Source organism: Pelmatolapia mariae, linkage group LG13 (assembly GCF_036321145.2).
Source record: "Pelmatolapia mariae isolate MD_Pm_ZW linkage group LG13, Pm_UMD_F_2, whole genome shotgun sequence".
In the NCBI taxonomy this organism is placed as follows: Eukaryota; Metazoa; Chordata; class Actinopteri; order Cichliformes; family Cichlidae; genus Pelmatolapia; species Pelmatolapia mariae.
The window spans coordinates 3,740,194-3,765,045 of NC_086238.1; the positions used below are offsets into that span (position 1 = coordinate 3,740,194).

Consider the following 24,852-nt stretch of genomic DNA (forward strand, 5'->3'; position numbering starts at 1 on the left):
CTGTCTTGCTTCAGGGGTGCCTTCTCCGTCGTTCGTCGATGTATCAAGAAGTCCACCGGCCAGGAGTATGCCGCAAAAATTATCAACACAAAAAAGCTCTCGGCCAGAGGTGAGCGCAGCAGATATGCATTGTGCAGCTCAGCGTAACAGTCAAGTAGCAACATGAATTTATGCAAAATGAACGCTGACAACAGTAGGCTTCTGTAGTTGCTCACTGAAGTCAGTTTATTTCCTTAAGAGCAGCGAGACAGGCATTCTGTCATGTCCTTGACAGCAGAGATTCCTGAAAAGCTGGAGGCCACTTGGCAGAGCTGGGCTGCCATGGTTTAGGTCGCAACAGAGGGGTTAGCGGGCTTTGGTGGTTGTTCGCAACCATTTTTGGTTTGTTACAGTTACTGCTGATCTCTAGCAAAGGATTGCACCAGCTCCAAGCTTGAGCCTAAAATATCCACAGAGGCATGCACGATGCAATGCAGGGTAGTTTTGGTTTATTTTAATAGGGTTGCCTTTATTGGTGATGATAATGTTGCACTTACAGTCAGCTTCTGCAAAGAGGTCAAAACAGAGCAAAAAACATGAGTAATCACATGACCAGGCAGGTTTTAAAGAAGCCTTTAGAGTGGCCACACTAACAGAGTGACTTCCTGAAATTGCATAAAAGGATTTCATTAGCTCCATTTTCTTAGTCTCTGTAATTGTTACACATTTGAGTCATGAAGCCAGCCTTTAATATGTCCGAGTATGTATGAAGTATTGAATGTCTTAGTTACTGAAAGCAAACCAGTGTTGTTGAGATATTTCAGGAATCTCTAAAGAGTTAGTTCCATTTCTGAATTCAAATTGCCAAACATGACTCATCTCACACATTTGTAGACATTTTATTGTCTATGAAATATATAAAAAAAGGAGAGTAATCGGGTCGATCAAAAAATGTTCTTGTCAGATGAATACACTTTGGATTGGAGTCATTTCTTACTGGATGAAAATACAGTTGTGTCATGAAGTTGAGTTAGTTTTCTCTTTTATGCGTTGTGACGCATTTTGATTGACAGTATATCTACATACATATTTCCAGCTCTTCTTTCATCTGAATTTAAAGTTACGCTCATCATCAAATCAAACGAATCAAACGAGTGGTCCAGAAAAGGTGTAAAAAGCAGATGTCAGAGTACACGCAACTTGTTAGTATTATAAGGAAGCAAAGAAAAAATAACAGCCTCACATAACATAGATCATGTAAGAAATATTGTAAAAGCTGTATGCTGTATTTTCATAGATTTGTGTGTTTATTAGATTAGTGTAGTTTCATGTCTGAGAGGTGCACAGGCAGCAGCAGAATGTGCTGTTTACATGTGAGACTGGTAGGCTGGTCATGTCATGGCCTATCTACTCATTGCGTATCTAATTTTTACCATTCAGTGCTGTCACTTCAAAGATTGAGTTTCACTCAATTCCAATTGACATACAATGTATCACAGATTCTGTTTGTGTTGGGCACATGCACACTGTCTTAGATTAATTATTAACCATTGCATTTTATTAATAGAATCACATAATCATCAGTTCCTTCAGTCATTTTCTTTCCTCTGGATAGACTCCAGCTCTTCGATCATTCACTGATGCACACAGTGGTGATTCTCGTTCTGCTCTGAAGCCTTTGTGAGCATGGTGTAGCAGCCCATGAAACTGGTCTCCACCTGCTGCAGGTTCTGGTTAGAATGGCCCTCCAGCCTGCAGCAGAATCAGGACCATCACTGGCAGCTGTAGTCCAAAACTGTCTTACCAACTGCTGGATGAGAGAGTCACTGGAGAGGCAGCTGAATGATACTGAGGGCTGCCCCAACATCAGCTTACATTAGATCAATTAGGAAACCACAGGAAGGCTAGGACACCCTGGTTAGAGATGATGCATTGCAAAAAAGGCCGATCTATCCAGTTCATTGTGATTACAAGAGCAACAGCATAAAACGATATAAAGCTATTTTAAATACCCAATTCAAACATCAGTGTTAACTGACTGAAGACGGTGAAGTGCTGTACACATACATAGACTATTTTGAATTTAAAAATATTGTCACCAATGGACTATTATATTTGACCAAAATGTTTGTGAAATGAGGGACAGTCAAACAGAGCTGTTAGCAACCCTTGCAGTCTTTTCAACTTTGGTTTTTTAAATGTGGTTACACTGCTGTCTTGTCTTCCAACTGTTCATGTGTCTGTCAGATTCTGTTGCAGTGATCTTGCCATGTTTCCAAACCTCTCTTGTTCCTCCAGTAACGTACGACCCAAGTTGTAAAAACCTGGATTTATTCCTTAAGCTATTGTATAATCTGCAAGTCTGTGTGTGTGTGTGTGTGTTCACATGCAGCAGCTTAACACATGTTGAAATGCCACCACCTGTGTTTCGGTATTTGTGGCAGATTTGTTGTCATCGTCAGCCTGCTCGTGTCAAAGCATTTCATCTGCCATGTAGCTGAATCCAAGCATCACTTGTCTGTTGTTTGTTTTGGTTACCACATGTGTTTGTGTTTTCACATGTATCTCACTGTATCTCACTGGATCTCACTGGATCTCATCGTGTTTTTGTGTATGTCGCAGACTGATTGTGTGTGTGTGTGTGTGTGTGCGCGTGTGCTGCATATTTGTCCAAGTAAGCATCAGACCAGGCCACCGAAAGGTTGAGTGGTGATGTGAGCTGCAGATCAGGGCCAGTTTTGGACTGATTGGTCTTGTTTTTTTCCCCAGGGGATGCAGGCTGAATTGCTCTGTCTCCCCTTCAGTCTCGCTCGCACACCCCCGCCCATGTCATTTTCCTTCTTTTTCAAGTTGTTTTTCTCCTGCCCACCCTCTCCCTTCTCTATAAACAAAAAATTGATTTGAGCAAAGATCTTAAAACTCTTTTCCGCAGCCGATTTGATCGTGTGTGTGGCTGCGTTGGCAGTGGTCCGGAGCTAGTAACCCGGCAACAGCAGGGGTGAAACTCTTCATCCCATAGGCTGTCTGGCAGGGAGACCGATCGCTGTGTGTGTGTATTTGTTGGATGTGGTTATAATTATCATGCAAACATGCACACTTGCAGACAACTTCTCATTTCTCATGACACGAAAACAGTTGCGCACTTTTTTTTCTCACCTCCTTAATGGTCTCACACTAAACTGTATGCATACAGGGCTTCTCTCTTAATAGTTTCACATTGTGACAGAGAATACATAATAGTGCCACCTTCTGTCATTAATCAGGCCTGAAATGTTCACAAACATGAAGCTTTGTATGTGTGAAACCCCGAATCTTAACCACACCATGTAAGGATTTTAAAGAATAAATTTGCTTTATTTGAACTTCTTTTAATTGTTTAGGCCACCATTTCTCAATTTCTTTATGTCAGTAACCACACTTGCCAAATTAATCTGATCTGATCTGGGAAAGCAGCAAACTTCTTGTCAGGAAGGACGAGCCTTCGCCTGATCAGACGGGCGTGTAACCAGTGAATGCTTCAGACAAGGCAAATAGATTTCAGGTGAAAAAGAATTGCAATTGATACCATTTTTGCTCAAACTGTTGTTCTAAACATTTTGCAGATGAACCTGAATCTAGTGTTTGTTTTTGGCCAGAGCCAATAGTTCACTGATTACATTTAATTTAATTCTTTTTAAAACAAAAGTCTTATATACACTTTTTATAATGTGTTCCACAAGAAGCCTTCAGCCAGTCTACAAAGACATTTGTTACGCTTAATTTAGTCAAGTAAAAGAATGCATTCTGATTACACTTCTAGAGCAATTGTAGCAATATGTAGCAAACAAGCTATAACAAGCCTGAATTTAATAGCTAAAAGTAGAATACAGCGTTTAAATCAAAACGATACTGACATAAAGGGTGAAAAATTAAACCTTAATTTTAGTCGTCTCACTGGTCGAAACAAGTTTAATTCCAGATAAAAAGTATAAGATCTCTGATAACGAATCATACAGCCTGGCTGTCTGCCATGAAACTGGCAGCACGTAAAAAGGAAACTTGCCTTAACAGCTCAGTCACTTTTTGGATTGGGTTGTAGAAACATAGATAACTTTTGTTGTAGTTTCATGCCTCTTTACAGTTCAGTAACTTTCTGAAGCCTCTGTTCGCTGTCTACGACTAAACACCTTTGCTGGAATGTGTTTTCAAACATCAGCATGATAACTAGATGTAAATGATATATAGGTCTCGGTTTGCAGTCAATAAACATGTGGACTACTTAGCTTCCCACCTCAGCATCAGCTACCCTGTTTGTTGCGCATGACTTTGCAGACATTTGGACCAAACTTATTTTCTAATATATAATGTTTATGCATTGAATAAGTACACTTAATCTAGGAGGTTGCAGATTGTGCAGTTGTGGCTTTACTGTATGCTGTACAGTTGTATCACTATCCCAGTGGCATAATCTGTCTATACATTGACATGTGCAAGGAACTGCCTTGGTGGTAGTTTCTAATACAGTAGATTACACCAGGACTGCATTTTATAGTATCACACAGACATACACAAACTCACACAGGTAGACTCAAGGTAAACATAATAGCAGCCATCCTGTTGTGCGTGGTAATTAAAGTGTTGTAAGCATGCATCACAATCTTGTTAGTTAGCTTGAGCCTAGTGTCTGACCAGCGGTACGTTGGTGGGTCCATTTCACAAGTTGCAACTTATAAATTGAGATATTGCTGCAACACCTTCTTCAGATTAAGACCAAGATCAGGCTTGTGATCTGTAACTGAAAGGAAACTAGTAGTGCTTTGCAGTCAGCTGTGGTTTATGTAATTGAAAGTATGTACCATTTGGATTTTGTATTAAAAAAAGTTTATAGTAAAATTTAGTGAAATGGACCCTGATCAGTGTCTGTGAAGTGAACTCATGATCTTTTGTAATTTAGGGCGGCTTGTTTTGGTGAAGCAGGTTGATCTCGATGAAGTTTTGTTATTATCATTTCACTCAAGTCATGTCATTTTGAATAATCGTTTAAAGAAAAAAACATTTAATTGAAATGGTGCATGTTTACTGATCCTGCAATGTCTCTACGTTTCAAGTATCTCTATTGATTGAGGTTTTATTATTATGTATTTATTATTGAATTCCGATAAATAAAAAATGAACTCACTAACATCTATAATATTAGCAGAGGCGATTATTATTTTAGGCTGGATGGTGAGCTTGCTATACTTTTAAATAAAAATATTTAGATCGTGTTGCTGAGCGTTGCCTTGTTTGTAACGTTGTCCAAACATTTGCGTTCCTCGTGTCTGCTGTGTTGTAGAGACGTCTCTGTGTTCTCAGATCTCAGCAGTTACCTTTTATACAATGTGAGAATGAATTGCTAGAGGGATCATGTCTTCATTAAAAGTGGACACAGTGCTTGGTTGCATTTATACACCACTGCAGCAGCTAGAGGTTCAGTGCCTTACTCTCTGGATCTGTTCACAACTAGAAATTAACACACACTTTATATATCGTCTGATCTCTGCCTGTGAGCTCCCTCTCAGCTTTTACAGATGCTGACCGTACAGGATATCAGCTCTGATTGTTTGATGTCTGAGAACACGCCGTAGTATTGACTCTACTTACTTGTGTTTAGGCGGCATTAAACCCTATTCTCTGTGGCTCAGCCAAGGCACAATGGCAGTGAGGTCAGTTACGGCTGGATCATGTGGCATCACGTGCTTGCTCATTGTTGCCGTAGCACACAAATGACATGCAGTGTGCTTATAGTTTAGAGGTGCTGGTAGGTAGATTTTCCTTCCATTGGATAGAGATTGGGTAGCACCTTTTTCAAGAATGTACTGTTGCTCTTTGTCATTACTTTTTAGCAACATTTGGCTGAGCCAAGCTGTAATGATGTGCATTTGTGCTACAGCCTCACATTAGAGTTTACCTGCACCGCTGCAGCCCTGCATGGTGATGGTCAACACCTGATAGTCTCCTGCTTTGCTCTTCTGTAGCTTTTTAACTTGTCTGTGCTGGAGACTGTGGAGAAAACTCTATTTTAAAAAGCTTTGTGTATTTCACTTTCAGTACATTTAGAGGATTTCAAGGTTTCAAGGTAGTTTAGCACTTGTGTTCCTGTTCACTTTCATGTCATCCTTATTTTAGTGTTTACTGATTGCTTTAAAAAAAGTTTGAGCTTGAGTAAGTTGCTGCTGATGTGCTGCTGTTCCTGCTTCAACAAGCAAGTTAGAGTCTTAAACAATGTGAAGTCAGTGAAAAGTGGTTCCACACATGTGTAGATTGTCCCCACAGCCCCTATACTGAGTAGGCTACATTCCTTTTAGAAGATAAGAAACTTTAGCATCAGTTTACAGAAGTAGATGATGATGATTACTGGTAGCCTGAGGGAACAGTGAATACCTGATAAAAATCGTAGGAAGCAGAAGCTAAGAGAGGAAGTGTTGCTTTTGCTTTAGTGGGAAAGGATTTCTGCATGTTTTTGTGCACAATTTGATAAAAAGGGGAGATAGGGTGATCTCCACCGCTTTGTGATGAGCCATGGTTTCTGTACATCTCATGTATCGCATTCAGAATTCATTCTGTATCAAAATAAAGTGCTAGAAGATAGTAGTTAGATTTTAAAAATACAGTAGCAAATACATTTATATGATATTTTCATATCTCTTTTATGGTAAGAGGTTCGTTACAATAGCTCGTTTCACTGCCTATCTCAGAATTGTATATTGAGGAAGTAAGAATTTGCTTAACTTTCATCTTTACATACCATTTATAGAGCTCACATTTGTTACCAATTGTTTGTTTTCGTGGGAATCAGGTCTGAAGTTGCAGTAAAGTTGCTAAATCCCCTGTCTGAAACAGTCGTATCTTCACTATCACTGGGTTGGAACTTCATACGTTTTCAACATTTTCAAGTCTGCAGAAGCTTAAGGTTAAATATGCAGAATTAGTGTTGCGTTATCTCAGTCTTTATTTCTCATGTACAAAGAAAACACTAGTTTAAAACCTTTCCCCTTGCATTACATTTTTTCATTCAGACTTGTTCTGCACCGTGAGGGCAGATTATATCATATTCCAAAGTGAGTAAAGGATTTGGTCTGTACTAAATCTTTAGTGAAAAAAAGTCAGGAAGAACATCCCTTTCGCATACGATGGTCATTAAAACTGATAGCAAAACTGATTTTATCTGGCTTGTGAGTGATTGTGAAACTCGGGTTCTCTGTCCTTGATATTATAATGCATATATCTCAGCTCTGCTTCTTTGAGCTCCAGGTAACAGATATCTTTGTGGGAATTTTCTCTTTTCAAAAATGCACTGTCATTTGTGGGGGGAAAAAAAACATAAAGACCATGCGTGAAAGACAAGCTCTCAAAACTGAGCTGTATGGGGCTTAAGTCCTCAATAAATTCAGCAGGTTGATTGAGAAATTATTAGAAACAAAAAGGCTGATTAAAGAAACAGTGTTAAAGTTGTCTTAAAGCAGTGTTTTAAATAGATGTGCTTATGGTGGAAACTGTGCAACTGTAGTATGCACAGGGGTGTGGTTCATGGGTTTTGAGGAGGGCCCTTGTCTCTGTTTTTGCATGCAAGTTTAAAATAGAAGCTAATTATCATAATGTTGCAATTCATATACGGTGCAAACATCAAGTAGGTCTTCAGAGGAAATTTTACTATACACGTATAATAGTTTTAGGCTATATCTAAATATGTCACAATGTGGCCTGAAAATTTACACTGCAGGACAACCACAGTTACCATAAGTCTTTCTCTCCAGCAGAATAAAACTTAATATAGAGTTAACAAACTCTAAATGTGCCAAAATCATTTATCAAATGCTGAACTGCTGGCATGTCACACAGTAAAGGTGTCAAACTGTCACTGTGACTGTGGGAAAATGTGCACGCTAACATTTCCATGTAACCAGGAATTAACTTCCTGGTTGTCTCATACTAAGGGTTTTCGTTCAAAAAAACATATATAATACACGTGAAAACCAGTTTTTAACTTCACTCATGGGATTCACTCAGCACAGAAGGTGACCAGATGCCCCACTTATTGTGGGGATGCACAGCATTTCTCACTTTTCCACTTATTGAGACGGGACATATAAAAGGACAGGACATGCACTCTTTTGAAATCTAGTTTTTACCAAAGGGGTATGAAGAAAATGAGGCGAGCTTCGCGTCATGTTGAAGTGCAGGGTAGCCTGTCTTATGGCACCAATTCTGTGCCAAATGGGGAAACTTTTAAATCACACAGAGTCACAAGTTGTGCATATTTGTTCACATTATGGTGCAGATTATCACAAAAAATGTAAGCTAGAGTTATTTTTCATTTTGCACAAAGTAAAATATAGTGTAAAAAAAAATATGACACTGTATGCCCGAGTTCCAAAATTGTTAGAATTGTGTCTCAAAAGAGATGTGCAAATCCATGGATGCATTCCTACTGAAACCCAGAGATCACTACCAGACATAACAGAAGCTGAAATAAATTTCCAGCATTTTTAATAATTATTGAGTCAGAAGGCAAATAAAACACACACTACATGCTGAAACTTGCAATTGGCTTGCCTTACTGTGTATTTATCTTAGGTTCTATCTCAAAATTTCAGATTGACTCTTACCAGTAGTAACATGTCCCTCATTGTTCTGCATAAACATGCTCTTTGGCTTGTTTCCAGTTACCCAATCTGTGAGTCAGAAGTTATAGTCAAAGTATTAAATGTTTAGTAGGGGAAGAATTGTGAATATCTATAAACAATGCAAAGCACATGAACTATGTTGCTATACCTTATAGTTTAAAAATATAAAAATTCACCTATTTGATTAATATATCATGATCCAACGGTGGCTTACAGGACTCAGGGACAGGTTTTACAACTTTAGAAATGTATCATGGTGGCAACCTCTGTTCAGTAGAGCTGCTATGAGGTAAAATGTAGTATTAGGTTGCTAGTTTACTGAAGAATTTTCCGTGAGTGTGTACATGGAGTTTATATTTATTGACTCATGTAATCCTTCAGCAGATAATGCTGTAAAAGTTGAGCTACCTGTTTTCTTGGAGTATCCTTCATTAGCTTAGCTGATCCTGTCAGGTTGTAAGGAAGAAAAATGATTTTAGCAACCGTAAAGCTACTCCAGGCAAAACAGATGGGAAGATGTGGGTTATATTAGTTTTCTACATAACTTTCTAAATTGTATTCATTTTTTGTTAATGTTAGATTGTAGTCATCTGTGAATCATCCTTAATTACACGAATCTGCGTGAGCAGTGCCATATGAGTAAAGATTGGTTGTTTGATCAGATTAGTATTTAGACCTCGGTGGTTAGGTGATAAATTAAGAGCTTGATGAATGGAAACATGAATCTGTGAATGGACCAATTGTAAAATTCTGAGCATATATTTAAGTCTTTTTTTTATTTGCAACATTCGTTAAACAGTACATTTGCACATACTGAAAGTAGCCTCACACACCCAAGTTTATGCTTCAGCCACTGCCCAAGCCACGTAACGGTTGGCCTGTCGGTATCTATCGGCTGCCTCCATAGTCCCACAGGCTAACGAAGACCAGTAGGACTCCTTCTTCTGGTGGTTTCTTCCATCTCCGGTGTCCACCATCTGGTTTGGGGTTACCCCCACGACAGGCACCAACCACCCAGCTGCAGCTCAGTGCAGCAGCTTGAGCAATGTCCACTTATGGACACCTTTATGTTCAAAATGGTGTTTGTTATGGAAAAACCGTTGTTTGCACAGAAGTCCAGTAACAGAACAGTGCTCGGTTTCAGATCTGGTAGACCATTCCTCCCAGTCACTCCCCTCTAAGTCTCACTGCTGTTGCTCACATGAGCATTGAAGTCTCCCAGTAGGATGACAGTCCTACTGAATCCCCAGGTGAAGCACCCCCAAGAACCCCACCCAGGCACTCAAGGAAGGTCGGGTACTCTAAGCTGTCGTTTGGTGCACAAGTGCAGACGACCGTAAAGCTACTCCAGGCAAAACAAATGGGAAGATGTGGGTTATATCAGTGCAGGTGCAGGGAGCAAACCCTCTAGTCCACTGAGGAAAAACTCTAAACTCCCATGGCAAATTGGGAGTTTGGTGAGGGACCAGACAAAGAGCAATTCAAAAACCCCTATTAGTGTGAAATCTATGGAACAGTTCACCCTTCCCAGGATTAGCGCTACTGGGGTCCCATTCTGGAGCCAGGCCCGGGGGTGAACACCTGGTGGCCTTGCCTTTGCCTATGGGGCACAGCCTGAATAGGGGGCCTGGATCCACCCTCCAGTAGGCCCACCACCTGCAGGAAGCGCTGAGGGGTTTGTGCAGTGTGTGTTGGGCGGCAGCCAGGGTTGGAGACCCTGGCGGACCCATCCCCTGTTACCAAGTCATGTCACCTTTCTGGTGGGAAGGAGCCTGGGCTAGTGGGTGAGGATAAAAGGTACCGACTAGATATAGTTGGGCTCACCTCAACACATGGCTTGGGCTCTGGGACCAGTCTCCTGGAGAGGGCTGGACCAATTTGCCACGGGAGACCTTACCAGGGGTAAGGTAGCGATTCACAAAGGGGATGTATGAATAATTCATCATTACCGTCATAAATGTCATCTTGCCCCATTTATACCTGTCATTATTTGGTCATGTTATCTGTTGCTTGTTGTGTGTGATCACATATCACATCAAAATGTCAGTAAGTTCACATCTTGAATGTAGGTCAGTATTGTAGCGGGGCGTCAGAGCCCAACATGCAGCCAACGTAGCTGAAGACGCAGAATGTAAGAAAATAGACGTGAAGCCCAACAATGCATTTAGGGTTTCACAATATGATTTTTTTTTTTACCAATTGTTTGAAACATTTTCTGTGTAGACACTAAAGAAAAGACTGTTCAGAGTGATCTATCCCGACAGTGTTTCATGTTATTTTTAGCTATAATTATGTGTTGAACTGTGAAGAGAGTGTATTTTTACGCTGTTATTAGGTAAGGCTTGTGATGTCAGGAAAAGAAAGAGGGTAGGCTGGCAGGCGGCACTTGTCCTGCTGTTGAATTATTGAGGCACAAGCATACTCTACTCTTACTGTTCATGGGCAAGAGCTGAGGAATAGACCCCCAGACTCCTTTTTTTGCTACCTTTATTCATCTGATTTTCTTTCATGTCTTATTTCTCCCTTAGCCACCATTTCCTTTCTTTTTTATGCTTCTCTTTTTTGCCAGCTTTTCCTCCCCGTTTCTAGTCATGTCCTTCCCTCTCCGCTCTCTGCAAAGCTGCCGCATCGCAGACCATGCAGGCAGACGTGTGTGTGTGTGTGTGTGTGTGTGTGTGTGTGTGTGTGTGTGTGTGTGTGTGTGTGTGTGTGTGTGTTTTAGTTTTCAGGCTTTTGGTGGGCTTCTGGTGCGCCGCTGCAGGCTGATTGGCAGAGGCCAGATAAACGTAGCAGCGCTGCGTGGTGAATGTTTAATGGGACCAACTGTGAATATTTGATGAGAAAAAGAGAGTGAGAGAGTCTTATATGGAAGCAGAAAGATGTAGATATGGAAATGGAGAACGGGGCGGTCAGCGTTATACTCGCCAAAGCAAGAATAGTTGATGGTGTTAGTCTTTTCACAGCATGCAAACCTTCCTCTTTTCTTATTAAGACTTTGACAGTGTGTGTATATGTGTGTCAGTGTGTGTATCTGGAGGTAGTAACGTTTTCCAAGACTGTCCTTCTGTCATATTCATGTTGCCCGCATTTTTTTCCTCTTTTTTTGCCTCTCGTGCCCATCATTATCCTTCCTGTCTGAATGACATATGGCATCATGTGGCAGCCAACTTGAATAACATTTTCATTCACCATATAGTGCCAGCCAGTTTGGTCTAAAACTAAGAGTAAGATCTAGACTAAGATTGTCACTTTTGAGGAGATTAACTATTGCTATTAGGCCAGTCTAGTCAGTTGGATTGCAAGTGATGACATATGATATTATAGTGCAGATTCTTTCCAAATTTCCAGGAAAAGCCCCCTGACATTAAAAATTTTAGATCAGCTGTGCAGAACCATTGTATATTCAAACTATGGTAATATGTAGGCAAATCCAAGCTTTTTTCAGCAATTAATTTGGCAATTTTGCTCAGAATTATTATTCCATTATTAAAATAGTTGCAAAAAATAGTGAAAATGGTAAAAACTACCCACATCAAACCCAAGGTAAGATCTTTTATGGGGCTATTTTGTCCAATAGTCCAAACTATTGATGGATAAAATGGATAATGGGTCTTCAACCCCTCCTATTTCACAAGCATGAAACCAGAATATCTCAGAAATGCCATTTTGCACTTACAACATTTTTGGAACAAGAGTTTGTGCAGTCGTAACAAGGTTGTGCATACGCAGTAGCCATTTCCAGCTCCTGGTAAATACTCTGCAGACTGTGGTTCCAAATCACATCATCTGCACAACATGGAGGTGCCCATTTTCTGTTATATTTGGTTTTAATTTTAGAGAGCTATCAAGATGTCTGTCTTTATTTACAGGCTGTGGTCCAAACCTTAAAGTCATAAGATTTTGAAATGATGGATCATACATGATCTTAAACTGGCAATTTTCTGACGGCTGTTTATTTTATTGCAGCATTGTTGCCCTGTTCAGTTTGATTTGATACTCTTTATCCAGTAGTTAAGAAGATGAGTAAGTGAGTGGAAACATATGCAGCCAGAACATGAGTGTGCTAGTCTGTGTTTGATGTCAGCTGCATAACTTTGAAGTCACTACTGTATGTTTTGGCATTGTCAAACTAAAACAGTTAGTTGATTATACGATGTGAGAAAATAAATATGGTAATGAAATATGAGTTTTGCAACAATGAAAATGATTGTGTTAATCAGTTAAAGGAATAAAAATTCCTTTAAATTCCTTTAAAATTCCTTTAATTATGCTGCTGTGTTAATCTATGTTCTGTCTGTTGCCATCTGTCCACCACTTTAATTTGATTACGGTACTTTGATTACATTGCAGTGAGTATGCATATCATAGTACTAGTCGCATTCCATAAGGGCAAGCAGGGCAAGCAGTGCTTGTCTGATGAAAAGCAAAAACAGAGATTGTTTTCACTTTTTTTATTGATGTCTATGCTTGCATCTCAAACATCATTCTTTCATACAGCTTCTTATCTTTTTGTATCATCCATTAAATTACTACTGTCTCATGGCCTTCATTGGCTATTGTTTCTAGAATCAACTTTCCTCCGATTCCTCTGAAATGCTCATGGGCATGTCCATGTCCTGTTAACAAAGGCTTGAGTTAGGCAAGCTGAAAAGTCAGCAGCTTTTTCTGTTTTTGTTGTTTCTGTTTATTGTCTGTGCTTGCCTTTCTGTAAAAGTCACCACACACTATTGTGTTATGCATAATTAAAGTAAGAATAATACGTTTGAATAGAATTTCTGGCACAGACTGACAAGAGCAGCAAAATTTAAATGTTTTGTCGATTAGTGGTGCAAATCCCGACATAAGATCTGGAACTTTCAAGACAGTTTCTCATATGTTTCTCACATGTTGATAATATTGGTCTTCAGTTTGTAATTTTTTCCAACCCCTTTTTTATTTTCTGTAACTGATCATTTAACCATTCGTCAGTTAAATATTTGATTAAATAATTAGATAGGCTGGAATTCTTTGACTTTCTATGACCAATTGTATTTAATAAATTAATTATTTTTATTGAAATGATTAATTATTAATATTTGACTCTGGTAGGATTACATCTGGAAAACCAAACCAATTATGTGGATGGATCCACTGTGGCAACCCTGTGACCTCTCTAGTTTTCAATCATTTTTTATCTAGAAAGAGTTAATCTGTCTTATGTCCATCATATCACCTGTTTTCATTGTCACAAATATTTGCCTCAAGGCTTCTGCAAGATTTATTATTATGCTACCCTAGCTCAGTAAGCCATGGCTCAATTCAGAACATTATGATGTAGTTATTAGCAGTGGATAACTGCGATAAAATCAAAGTCCCATATTAAAGAAAGGAGGGAAACCAATTTTTCTGGGATAATCGCAGACACACAAATAGCTTTCTGTTATCCCTACCACACCAATTCATGAACTTGTGGTTTTTTTTCTTTTTTTCAAGTCAATTAACCAAAAAATCTAGGAATTATTTTTTGCAATTTTAAAAAGTCAGAATGGCAAATTGGACTGAAATTAACAGGTGAACCATTTATAAAAAATAATTATTAGTTGAAACCATTATCCAATTCAACTTACCCTACATGTGAGAGAAACATCAGGAAGGCTGTAGATGATTGTTTGTAGTTGTGTGCCAGATATAATGAGATGCTTGAGATGAAGCAGGTACAGCACCAGAGGTGGCTAAATGCAGAATGCGTTTTTGTCAGCGAATAAGGTCTCACACTCATACACACAGAGACTAATGTTTATCTATGTGATCTGTGAAGTAATTAAACTTTATTGGTGAGTAAGTTACAGTAAAATACTGTTTCGTAAATAGAGAGGTTTTTATTGAGATTATTTATAGCCACAATTGAAAGACTGAAAAGGCAATAAAGCAGGGTACACACATGGGAGAGGCATCAGGCAAAAATGTGTGTGATAGTGTGTTAGTCTCTCTGTATATGTGTGACAGCGAGATGACATCAAGCCTCCAGAGCTCTCACGAGTTTTACTTTTCATGTCTTTTTATTGCTTGGTTCACTTCTTCTCTTCTACAAATAAATTGACCTTACCAAATTGATGTTTTTTTGTGTTAGGGATATGTTCAAGGTAATACAAACCTAGAGCTAGCTTACTAGATCCAAGGTGACTCCTTACTGATTCTCAGAATCAGACTGTCGAGTTTAAGCTTAAAGCCCCAGTCTCACAGGGCTAGAGACCAATTGGCAATCACTGACAGCCTCAGGTTGCTAAGGAAAATGTGTATTCCCTGGCTATTTGGCAAGTAGATGCTGACAGTGGGTAGTTAAGTTAAAGTTAAAGTAGTAGTTAAAATTGGGTACAAGAAGTATACGGCACTGCAGCTCCTTTTCCCTCTAGTTTGTATAATACACTATGGAGTAGTGTTGTAATTAGCAAGTGTTTGCAGACAACTCGGGGTCTTCTGTGCAAATGTTAGATGGCCAAAACAATTAGTTTGTGTTGCAGAATCTTACTGGCCACTGATTTGACCTAGCAAGCGACTTTAAACAGCCACTTGCCAATCTATCGGAGAACAAACAAACCTTGTAGTGACCAGTGATTTCCAGGGTGAAGTTTCTGAGCCTGTATGACTGAGGCTTGATCTATCTTATTAGCCTACTGTTCCTGTTACCTGCTTAAATCAAAAATAGTTGAGAAAAAAAACTCTGAAATTCAAGGTTGTGGAGAGAGCTGGAGGCTAAACCACCTGAAATAGGTCACAGGTCTATACTGTACTGTTTGAGCTGAAAATAAACAAGTATTTTTATAGATGAAAGTGGTTTTAATGGTTTACCTTTAGTGCGAAAGCTGGTCCTTTTTGGGTTGTATTGGTGGAGATCAATCACAGGATTTTTATGATGGTTAACGCAGTATATAACTGTACAACTTAGGTTCATTTTTAGTCTGATTTCACAGCTAAACTGTTATAATGCTACAGACACTTAAAGAAATTCACCCTCATAAACAATGCTTTATACTAGTCGGCCTATTGTAATGTACACTCAAGGGCATACTTTGGTAATTGAATATAACAACAACAACATTTGTGTAAAATGATCATGATGTTGAGTAGAGTAAATTTAAATGAAAAACAAAATCTGATTTAACGTTAGATTAATCAGATAAAGTGACTGAAATGGTCATTAATGCTGTCTGTGGGTAAAGTACGTATGTGTGTCTGCCGGCTACTCTTCAGGGATAATCCACTCTTAATCGCATGCTTACTGTCATGCTGTCAATCACACAGCTTTTCACCGTGGTAACAACTACCTTACATTTCATGCAGTCCTTAACACCGGATGGCTAAGATTACATCACCTTTGTCACCATATATTTAATGGTAACTTGGATTGCAATTCACAACACAAACTCCTCAGGCGTGAGGTCGGCCAATCAGAAGGCAGTGCTGTCGGTCAGATTGATGGTTTTCAGAAAATGCATTTAAAGGATGTGACCTTTTGTCCACTTATAATATGACAGCAGCCACCAAAGCAAATTCAAATTGAAACTCCCTCAACAGGGATTGAGTACACACTCATTAACATTCATTTCATAGAACCTGTGATGTCAACACAGTGAACTCCAGGCATAAACTGTAATGGCTCAATTCAAAGTGCTGACATGATCAGTGTCTGTGGCTTTGAGCAAATGCCAAATGCTAATTCACGACATAGAACAATGAGCCAAGAAAAATAAAAGTACACTTGCTCCATATTTAATATCATAACTAGTAGAGAGATGTACCTGCCTGTTGAAACTCTTCTCAACCTCTATTGTGCACATTTGTCAGCATAATGACATGAGGAGATTTTGGCCGTTCATTGAAATCTATAGATTTTGATTCTGTATTCTTTAAAGTGCAATTTATCTCTGTTTTATTTTGATGTAAACCAAATGCATGATGCAGATTATTCTATTTCATAGTGGCGAAACATGCAAGCTAATGCTGCACCATAGATTTGTATTTTTTTGTTGTCTTTTTTGTGGAGGTCTGTTGTACAAAGAAACACTGAACACACAGAAAAAACTTGTTGGAAAGATCGATTTACTGACAAACTGCACTGCACCGTTGAATTCGAGTGGGTTGTGAGGTTGGAGACAGTGTTAAGTAGGTGGGAGAGGAAAATGGGAAGCCCTTAAAGCAGTTGGACAGCAAACAGATGAAGTCACCTTAAAAACATTTTAGGTATGGCACAGAGAGAAGGTTTTTGAATTGCTTAGCCAGTTATGGTGGCTTTTTGATATTCATCCTGCCAAATTAGACTTTTTTTATGAGCTACATATTTCTAAACACATTTATTTCTTGCCTCATTTAACTTCTTTCACCACATTTCACCCTCATTTCAGTTAGTAATCTCCTCTTTAAAGCTGGTTATTTATCCAGGCAGCAGACGGTTGACTCTTCAACACACCACTTTACGTATCTAATTATTTTATTGGTGTATGCTTTTGAGTGCTCGTTTTACAAGATGCAAACCAGCCATACCCAGAAAACCACTCTGACATCTCTGCTAGGCTCTAAATGAAGAAGAAAAAAAGGACACAAACATGCATGCGCACACATAGGATGGTGATCTGTGTAAATATTTGTTCACCGTTGTTGTCATTATCTCCATTTGCACTTAGGGTTCTTTGATCAAGGCTGCTATTTTCCCAGGAGGAGGATGTTTGACAAGCGACACAGACACACACACCCAGAGTAGATCAAAATTACAAAGTCTGTTTCACTATTTTCTATGTAGTGCCTTTTTAGTGCTATCTGTTTAATAGTAACAAATGACACCTGTCCGCAAGTTCCCGGCCAAGTTAAAATGATTAAATAATCCCCACTTAAATCCGCTCTGTAGCTCCAACAACAGCTTGTAGTACTCTAATAAACGTGTTCAGTGGAGTCGAAGGCACAGCCACATCGTTTGGTTGAAGTGTGTCCTCCTTTCGACTGGCACATCACCAGCATGGTTGTTGCGTTTGTGTCTGCTTCCAAGGTTACAATCAAAACAGCCTTTCATAATAAAAGCCTGCTCACAATAAACGTCCTATTCAGGGCCTGCTGCTGCCTTGACACACTTGTGTGTCGGTGTGAGCAACGATGGTTTTGTGCAGCCTTTAATGGAATGAAGCACTCGATCATCTGTGAATTATAATTACAAAATGAGCTGCTATAATATCAGAGCACTTGATGTCACCACTTAGTGCTTACAGTGATGCAGTGAAATTGGATCATTTTAGGTTAAGAATAGTAACTTGTGCATTCCAGTCTTCATAATTGGCTAAAATTAAAGACACCTTGTGCAGGGTTTTGTCCAAGTCAGAGTCTCTTAATCACTTTTATCCTGCAGCATTTTTGGAGTATAATTGTGGCAACATTTGTCAACTTAACAATGATTTCAGTCACTGAGAAGTGGTCATAACATAGTGTGCATGTGAACAAAATAAACCATTCAGACTTGCTCTGCTACTGCAAAAAAAACACATGGAGGGAAATGTGATAACAGCACAGTTAACTCATTGTTTACACAACACTTTCTGAGCCTGTACTGGCCACAGCTGAGCTTTTATGGTTTCTGATCCTGTGTGTTAAGGCTAATCCGTCCATATACAACAAACTATTAGCTCATTGCATCACTGAGCCGTTCACACTTTAAAAATTCCAATTTGCTTAACAGAAAAAATTAAAAATTAACGTTTCATCAAGATTAATACACAGAGAATGTTTACATTTGAACATCATGCAACATTTAAAATTAAATGCCAAAGAACAGTGAAAGTATTTTGAGAAATTTATGTTCCTTATATAAAATGTCAGATTAGCCGAAGTTAGCTGTGGCTATCAGGTTTTGAGTTGGCTGAACAATAAACAGGAAGGTTTTTAACTATGATGAAATTATGATAAAAGAGGTGTAGTTAGAAAATTAATGCTGTTTTTAATGTGTAGTTAAATCATTCGGCTAAAAAAATGAATTCTAGGGTTCCATACGTTTCCATCTATTTGCTATACTAACCTGTTACCAGCTTTCACTTTATGGGTCAGAAAGAGCACATGGAGAGTAGATGTAATTGTGTGCTTTTTGTAAATATTGAGTAGTAGTGATCATGTTATTTGTTTGAAAATACAGTTCAGTTCATGTGTTTCTGGCTATAGTCTTAATTTAGTTCTTTGCTCAAAGTACTTGAGGGTTTTTACTTTTGTTTAAAAAAACCCACTAAATTATGAGCTCCTTATATCAATAGTGCATTCACATTTTGTTAACCTCATGACCTGCGTTAGTTATCACAGTCTGAATAGTTGGTTGTTTAAACTCGCAGCAGGGATGTGTTCAACAGCTCCTACAGCTGCGATGCTGTTACGTGTTCAGATGTCTTTAATAACATGTGGCATAGTGAGCTGTCAGAGTAGTTCTGATAAATCTAATTTACCTTTTAATCTTGAGTTGTATTTGCTTAGCTACGCCACAGTGTAGCTGAGATAACATGAAGAAAAAAACCATTGTGTAGCAATGACTGAAATGACTATTTATATTTAAATGTGCCACTATTTTTTTTCACCATGACTTCACTTTTTCGTTTCTGCTACTGACTGTAAGACTTTTACATGCTGCATAGCTTTCTGCTTTGATCCATTATTCTAAAAGACCAGTGATATTAAGAACATTATTTTGGGGTCACTGGACAAAAATGATGAGATGATGATGCAGCACTAATGATGGGATTTTCTCAGTTTAAGTGATATGGAAGTGAAGGTTAAAAAGGGATTCTGCACGATACTAGAAAACCTTTTTTACAACAAACATCTTTCTTTTTTTTGTTGTTGTTGCAGATGACGTTATTACTTTATGGAGAGAAATTTGCCTCAAAAGTGTTGCATATGCATACGATATGTCCACAAGCGTAAACTAAGACTTACAAATGTGTGCGATGATTTGTGTGTAACTTTTAATGGCCTCACGAGCGAGTGCTTCAATCCACACACAAATACAAAGCAATTTGACTACACGTAAAACTATTTTACAAATGGGTACATCAAAACCTGAAGAAATACTAATACAATTTATTAAGTTCAACTCACAAATCCGATAACTTTACCTTATGAAGACCGTTCTGTGCGTCTGTTTCTAAAAACACACCTAACATCTGTCTCGCTCACTCCAAAACCTTAAATATAAATCGCATAGCACAAATTGCCTACTATGCACAGATCTGTCTCATGCATAGATCCACAAATGTAAGATGGATTCAGTTAACATCTGCCATTCAGTTAACAGCTTCCACTGCATACATGCCCCCCCCCCCCCCCCAGTAAAGTGGACGTTTGTTTTTCTAAGTAAACAGAACGACTCGTAGCAACAAGAAAACACAGATTTACCAGTTATAGATACTACACAGTAGCCTATAAAGGTTAATATAAGGTTTAAATAATCTGCTGGACGTTCTTCTGCTGGGAAAAGTCAGTCAGTGCTCAGCTGCAGATGGGGGTTGTACATCACTGTGGATCATCCTCTGCAGTGAGTATATGCTAACTAATCTCTGTATATTTTGCATATAGATATAAGCCAGGTAAAATGGAATAACACTTTGATGTTAATTTTACCATTCTGTAATGAAAACAGGCTGACATCCTGAACATTAGCGTAAAGAGTAACCCTGAACAGGCTACTTTGTCGTGTTTGTAGTTGGTAAATCTGTGTTTTCTAGTGAAGGGGTTACAAACTGTTCTGTTTATTTAGAAAAAGAAACTCATGTATGAACTGGGCCAGATGTCCCAGTATGACAATGGGACAGAATACATCTTACATTGGTGGATCTATGCGAAGCTGGCAGTGTGAAATTTGTCTCAAAACCCAACGTGGGCTTGCAACGTGATCTGTGCATATCAGGTGAGTGAGAGAGATGTTACATATAGTTTTAGAAACTACTTTTAAACTTTTAAGATTCTGCTCTTTTCAGTGTCAGGCTGACCTGCTGAATGAAATGTTCCATAGTGTTATTTTCTGTTTCAATATAAACTATAAAAAAAGACAGCTAGTGCCTTTTTTATGTGTAGCTGCACTTAATTGTTTAATAGAACATTTACTGAATTAACAAGACATTGCATTTATGAGAGCAAGAGTTACTTCTTTATTTCGTCTGCAAAATCTCTCACACGTGCCTGGTCTGCAAAGTATCATTATCCAGGTTTAAGTCGTTCTGACCCCCTGGTTGCTCAGTCGTTTAAAATTATGTTATTGACATAAATCAGATGTTTATATTTTGAAATGTGCTCAAGATAAACTTGCATTTATGAGAGCAAGAGTTACTCTGTTGTTTTCTGTTCTCAGATGTAGGGTAAAAAAACAGAATAGAGCATTTACTGAATTAACGAGACAGAAACAAATCTGCAAATATTTTTGTCACATTATTTGGAGTTCGAAGTCTGTGTGAGGTTGCAAAGCATTGCCATTGTCAGTTGTGTCTTCTGTAAGTTGGATAACCTAGAAATATTATGAACATATTCAGATAAACTACACCAATCAGACGTCTTGGCCCACTTTCAAAAGGAAGCTGAAAGTTACAGGGCAGACAGTGACACAAGCAATCTCCAAAATGGAGCCTAAAACAGCACAATTTGCATTTATTTTTTATCTCTCTTCTCAGAAACACATTTGGGATCCCAAAAGATCCTCAAAACATTACACAAAATCTCCAAAAATATTTGTTGCATGCTAGGAGAGAACAATTCTGCTACAACTCTACCACATAAAATCTGTGATTTCAGATGTTTAAACATCCTGTGGCAGGTATGTGCCATTTCATTTAATCCCCACCTTTACTTATTTATTTTCAAAATGCAAGCTTTTAGATTTGTATTATAGAAAGTAATCTGCTTTGTTTCTGGTGGCGCTTTTCTTTAAGGAAACGCCAACTTCTGGCAGCTACAAACAAATGGCAGTACTCGGAAAAAAGCCAGTCAAATTTCAGGATGTTAACTGGCAGTCAGTCCCACTTGGCATCAGATTTGTGTCTTCTGCTTTCATTGCCAAAGGCTTAGACATACATATTGTTGTTTACCCACACTCAAGAAACTTGATAATAAGAGAAATGCTCTCCCTTTTTACATGGTGGGCACTGGAGCAAAAACACTAAAACACCACTTCAAAGCTTTTCTGTCCAACTACTGACCTTTGAAATTGTGAAACAAAACTAAATGTCATGAATTAAAGCAGCATTTTATTAACCTAGATTACATGTGCCATTAAAACTACCCCATGACACATCACTTCTGGGCTCAGGATGCTAATATACACATTTTTTCAATGTTGCTTGATATTTCTTTACTCCTGAAAACAGCTAGATGTTGAATAGCATGCCCTGATCTACTGAGCACACAAATGTTTAATGGGTCCTAGCCAATCAAGGTTGCTAGGACCCATTTAAACATTTGTGTGCTCAGGTATACTTTTTTTCGTTAATTATTTTGATATATTTTAAATGTCCCAGTGGCAGATATAATTGAGAAGTAGAGTGATGGGAACTCATTGTCACACATATGTTCAGGATGTGTCCAGTTAGCAAAGCAATTAGCAAATACATTTTTTAATTGCTGGAAAAATTGAGAGAAAGCAAAAACATTTCTTGTGGAGCGTAACTTTAATGTACTCTCATAAAACGTCATGGGAGATCTGTAGAAGTTGGGAGAAACCACTAGCTGAGTTAGTGTAGAGGAAAGAGAAGCTACTGTATTCAGCCAATGAGGCACATTTATGTACACCCATGCTTTTGTTTATTTGATTTCAAAAAGTGCATTTTAAGAGAAAAGTAAAACCAAAAACTTCTGTTGTTGTTTGGGTAGACATCCAGCTACACATATTCAGTGCCCATTTTTCATCCAGCCCATTTTAGTGGAAATATTAATGGGGATCCCTGATATCCTCCATGCCCATAAAACTAAACAGAAGAATTTTTCCACCCGGTCACAAATGTTTAGATGAAACTGCTTCCTCCCCATTTTTATGTAACATATTTCATTAATTTAATGAGGCAGGTCTGGCCTTAACTTTGAACTAGTGCAGTGTCTACAGCATAGCGCCGCTTCTTTATTTCGTCTGCAAAATCTCTCACACGTGCCTGGTCTGCAAAGTATCATTATCCAGGTTTAAGTCGTTCTGACCCCCTGGTTGCTCAGTCGTTTAAAATTATGTTATTGACATAAATCAGATGTTTATATTTTGAAATGTGCTCAAGATAAACTTGCATTTATGAGAGCAAGAGTTACTCTGTTGTTTTCTGTTCTCAGATGTAGGGTAAAAAAACAGAATAGAGCATTTACTGAATTAACGAGACAGAAACAAATCTGCAAATATTTTTGTCACATTATTTGGAGTTCGAAGTCTGTGTGAGGTTGCAAAGCATTGCCATTGTCAGTTGTGTCTTCTGTAAGTTGGATAACCTAGAAATATTATGAACATATTCAGATAAACTACACCAATCAGACGTCTTGGCCCACTTTCAAAAGGAAGCTGAAAGTTACAGGGCAGACAGTGACACAAGCAATCTCCAAAATGGAGCCTAAAACAGCACAATTTGCATTTATTTTTTATCTCTCTTCTCAGAAACACATTTGGGATCCCAAAAGATCCTCAAAACATTACACAAAATCTCCAAAAATATTTGTTGCATGCTAGGAGAGAACAATTCTGCTACAACTCTACCACATAAAATCTGTGATTTCAGATGTTTAAACATCCTGTGGCAGGTATGTGCCATTTCATTTAATCCCCACCTTTACTTATTTATTTTCAAAATGCAAGCTTTTAGATTTGTATTATAGAAAGTAATCTGCTTTGTTTCTGGTGGCGCTTTTCTTTAAGGAAACGCCAACTTCTGGCAGCTACAAACAAATGGCAGTACTCGGAAAAAAGCCAGTCAAATTTCAGGATGTTAACTGGCAGTCAGTCCCACTTGGCATCAGATTTGTGTCTTCTGCTTTCATTGCCAAAGGCTTAGACATACATATTGTTGTTTACCCACACTCAAGAAACTTGATAATAAGAGAAATGCTCTCCCTTTTTACATGGTGGGCACTGGAGCAAAAACACTAAAACACCACTTCAAAGCTTTTCTGTCCAACTACTGACCTTTGAAATTGTGAAACAAAACTAAATGTCATGAATTAAAGCAGCATTTTATTAACCTAGATTACATGTGCCATTAAAACTACCCCATGACACATCACTTCTGGGCTCAGGATGCTAATATACACATTTTTTCAATGTTGCTTGATATTTCTTTACTCCTGAAAACAGCTAGATGTTGAATAGCATGCCCTGATCTACTGAGCACACAAATGTTTAATGGGTCCTAGCCAATCAAGGTTGCTAGGACCCATTTAAACATTTGTGTGCTCAGGTATACTTTTTTTCGTTAATTATTTTGATATATTTTAAATGTCCCAGTGGCAGATATAATTGAGAAGTAGAGTGATGGGAACTCATTGTCACACATATGTTCAGGATGTGTCCAGTTAGCAAAGCAATTAGCAAATACATTTTTTAATTGCTGGAAAAATTGAGAGAAAGCAAAAACATTTCTTGTGGAGCGTAACTTTAATGTACTCTCATAAAACGTCATGGGAGATCTGTAGAAGTTGGGAGAAACCACTAGCTGAGTTAGTGTAGAGGAAAGAGAAGCTACTGTATTCAGCCAATGAGGCACATTTATGTACACCCATGCTTTTGTTTATTTGATTTCAAAAAGTGCATTTTAAGAGAAAAGTAAAACCAAAAACTTCTGTTGTTGTTTGGGTAGACATCCAGCTACACATATTCAGTGCCCATTTTTCATCCAGCCCATTTTAGTGGAAATATTAATGGGGATCCCTGATATCCTCCATGCCCATAAAACTAAACAGAAGAATTTTTCCACCCGGTCACAAATGTTTAGATGAAACTGCTTCCTCCCCATTTTTATGTAACATATTTCATTAATTTAATGAGGCAGGTCTGGCCTTAACTTTGAACTAGTGCAGTGTCTACAGCATAGCGCCGCTTCTTTATTTCGTCTGCAAAATCTCTCACACGTGCCTGGTCTGCAAAGTATCATTATCCAGGTTTAAGTCGTTCTGACCCCCTGGTTGCTCAGTCGTTTAAAATTATGTTATTGACATAAATCAGATGTTTATATTTTGAAATGTGCTCAAGATAAACTTGCATTTATGAGAG

At 38.4% G+C, this 24,852-nt stretch overlaps 1 protein-coding gene across 18 annotated transcripts in view; it reads left to right on the top strand.

Moving 5' to 3' along the window:
- Positions 1-24,852, top strand: part of camk2g2 (calcium/calmodulin-dependent protein kinase (CaM kinase) II gamma 2) — an 82,869-nt gene that overhangs the window by 1,408 nt on the left and 56,609 nt on the right. For all 18 annotated transcript variants that reach the window (XM_063492046.1, XM_063492036.1, XM_063492038.1 and 15 more), the window contains exon 2: positions 15-109. In XM_063492046.1, the coding sequence (XP_063348116.1) occupies positions 15-109 (95 nt within the window). The remainder of the gene's footprint in view (positions 1-14; positions 110-24,852) is intronic.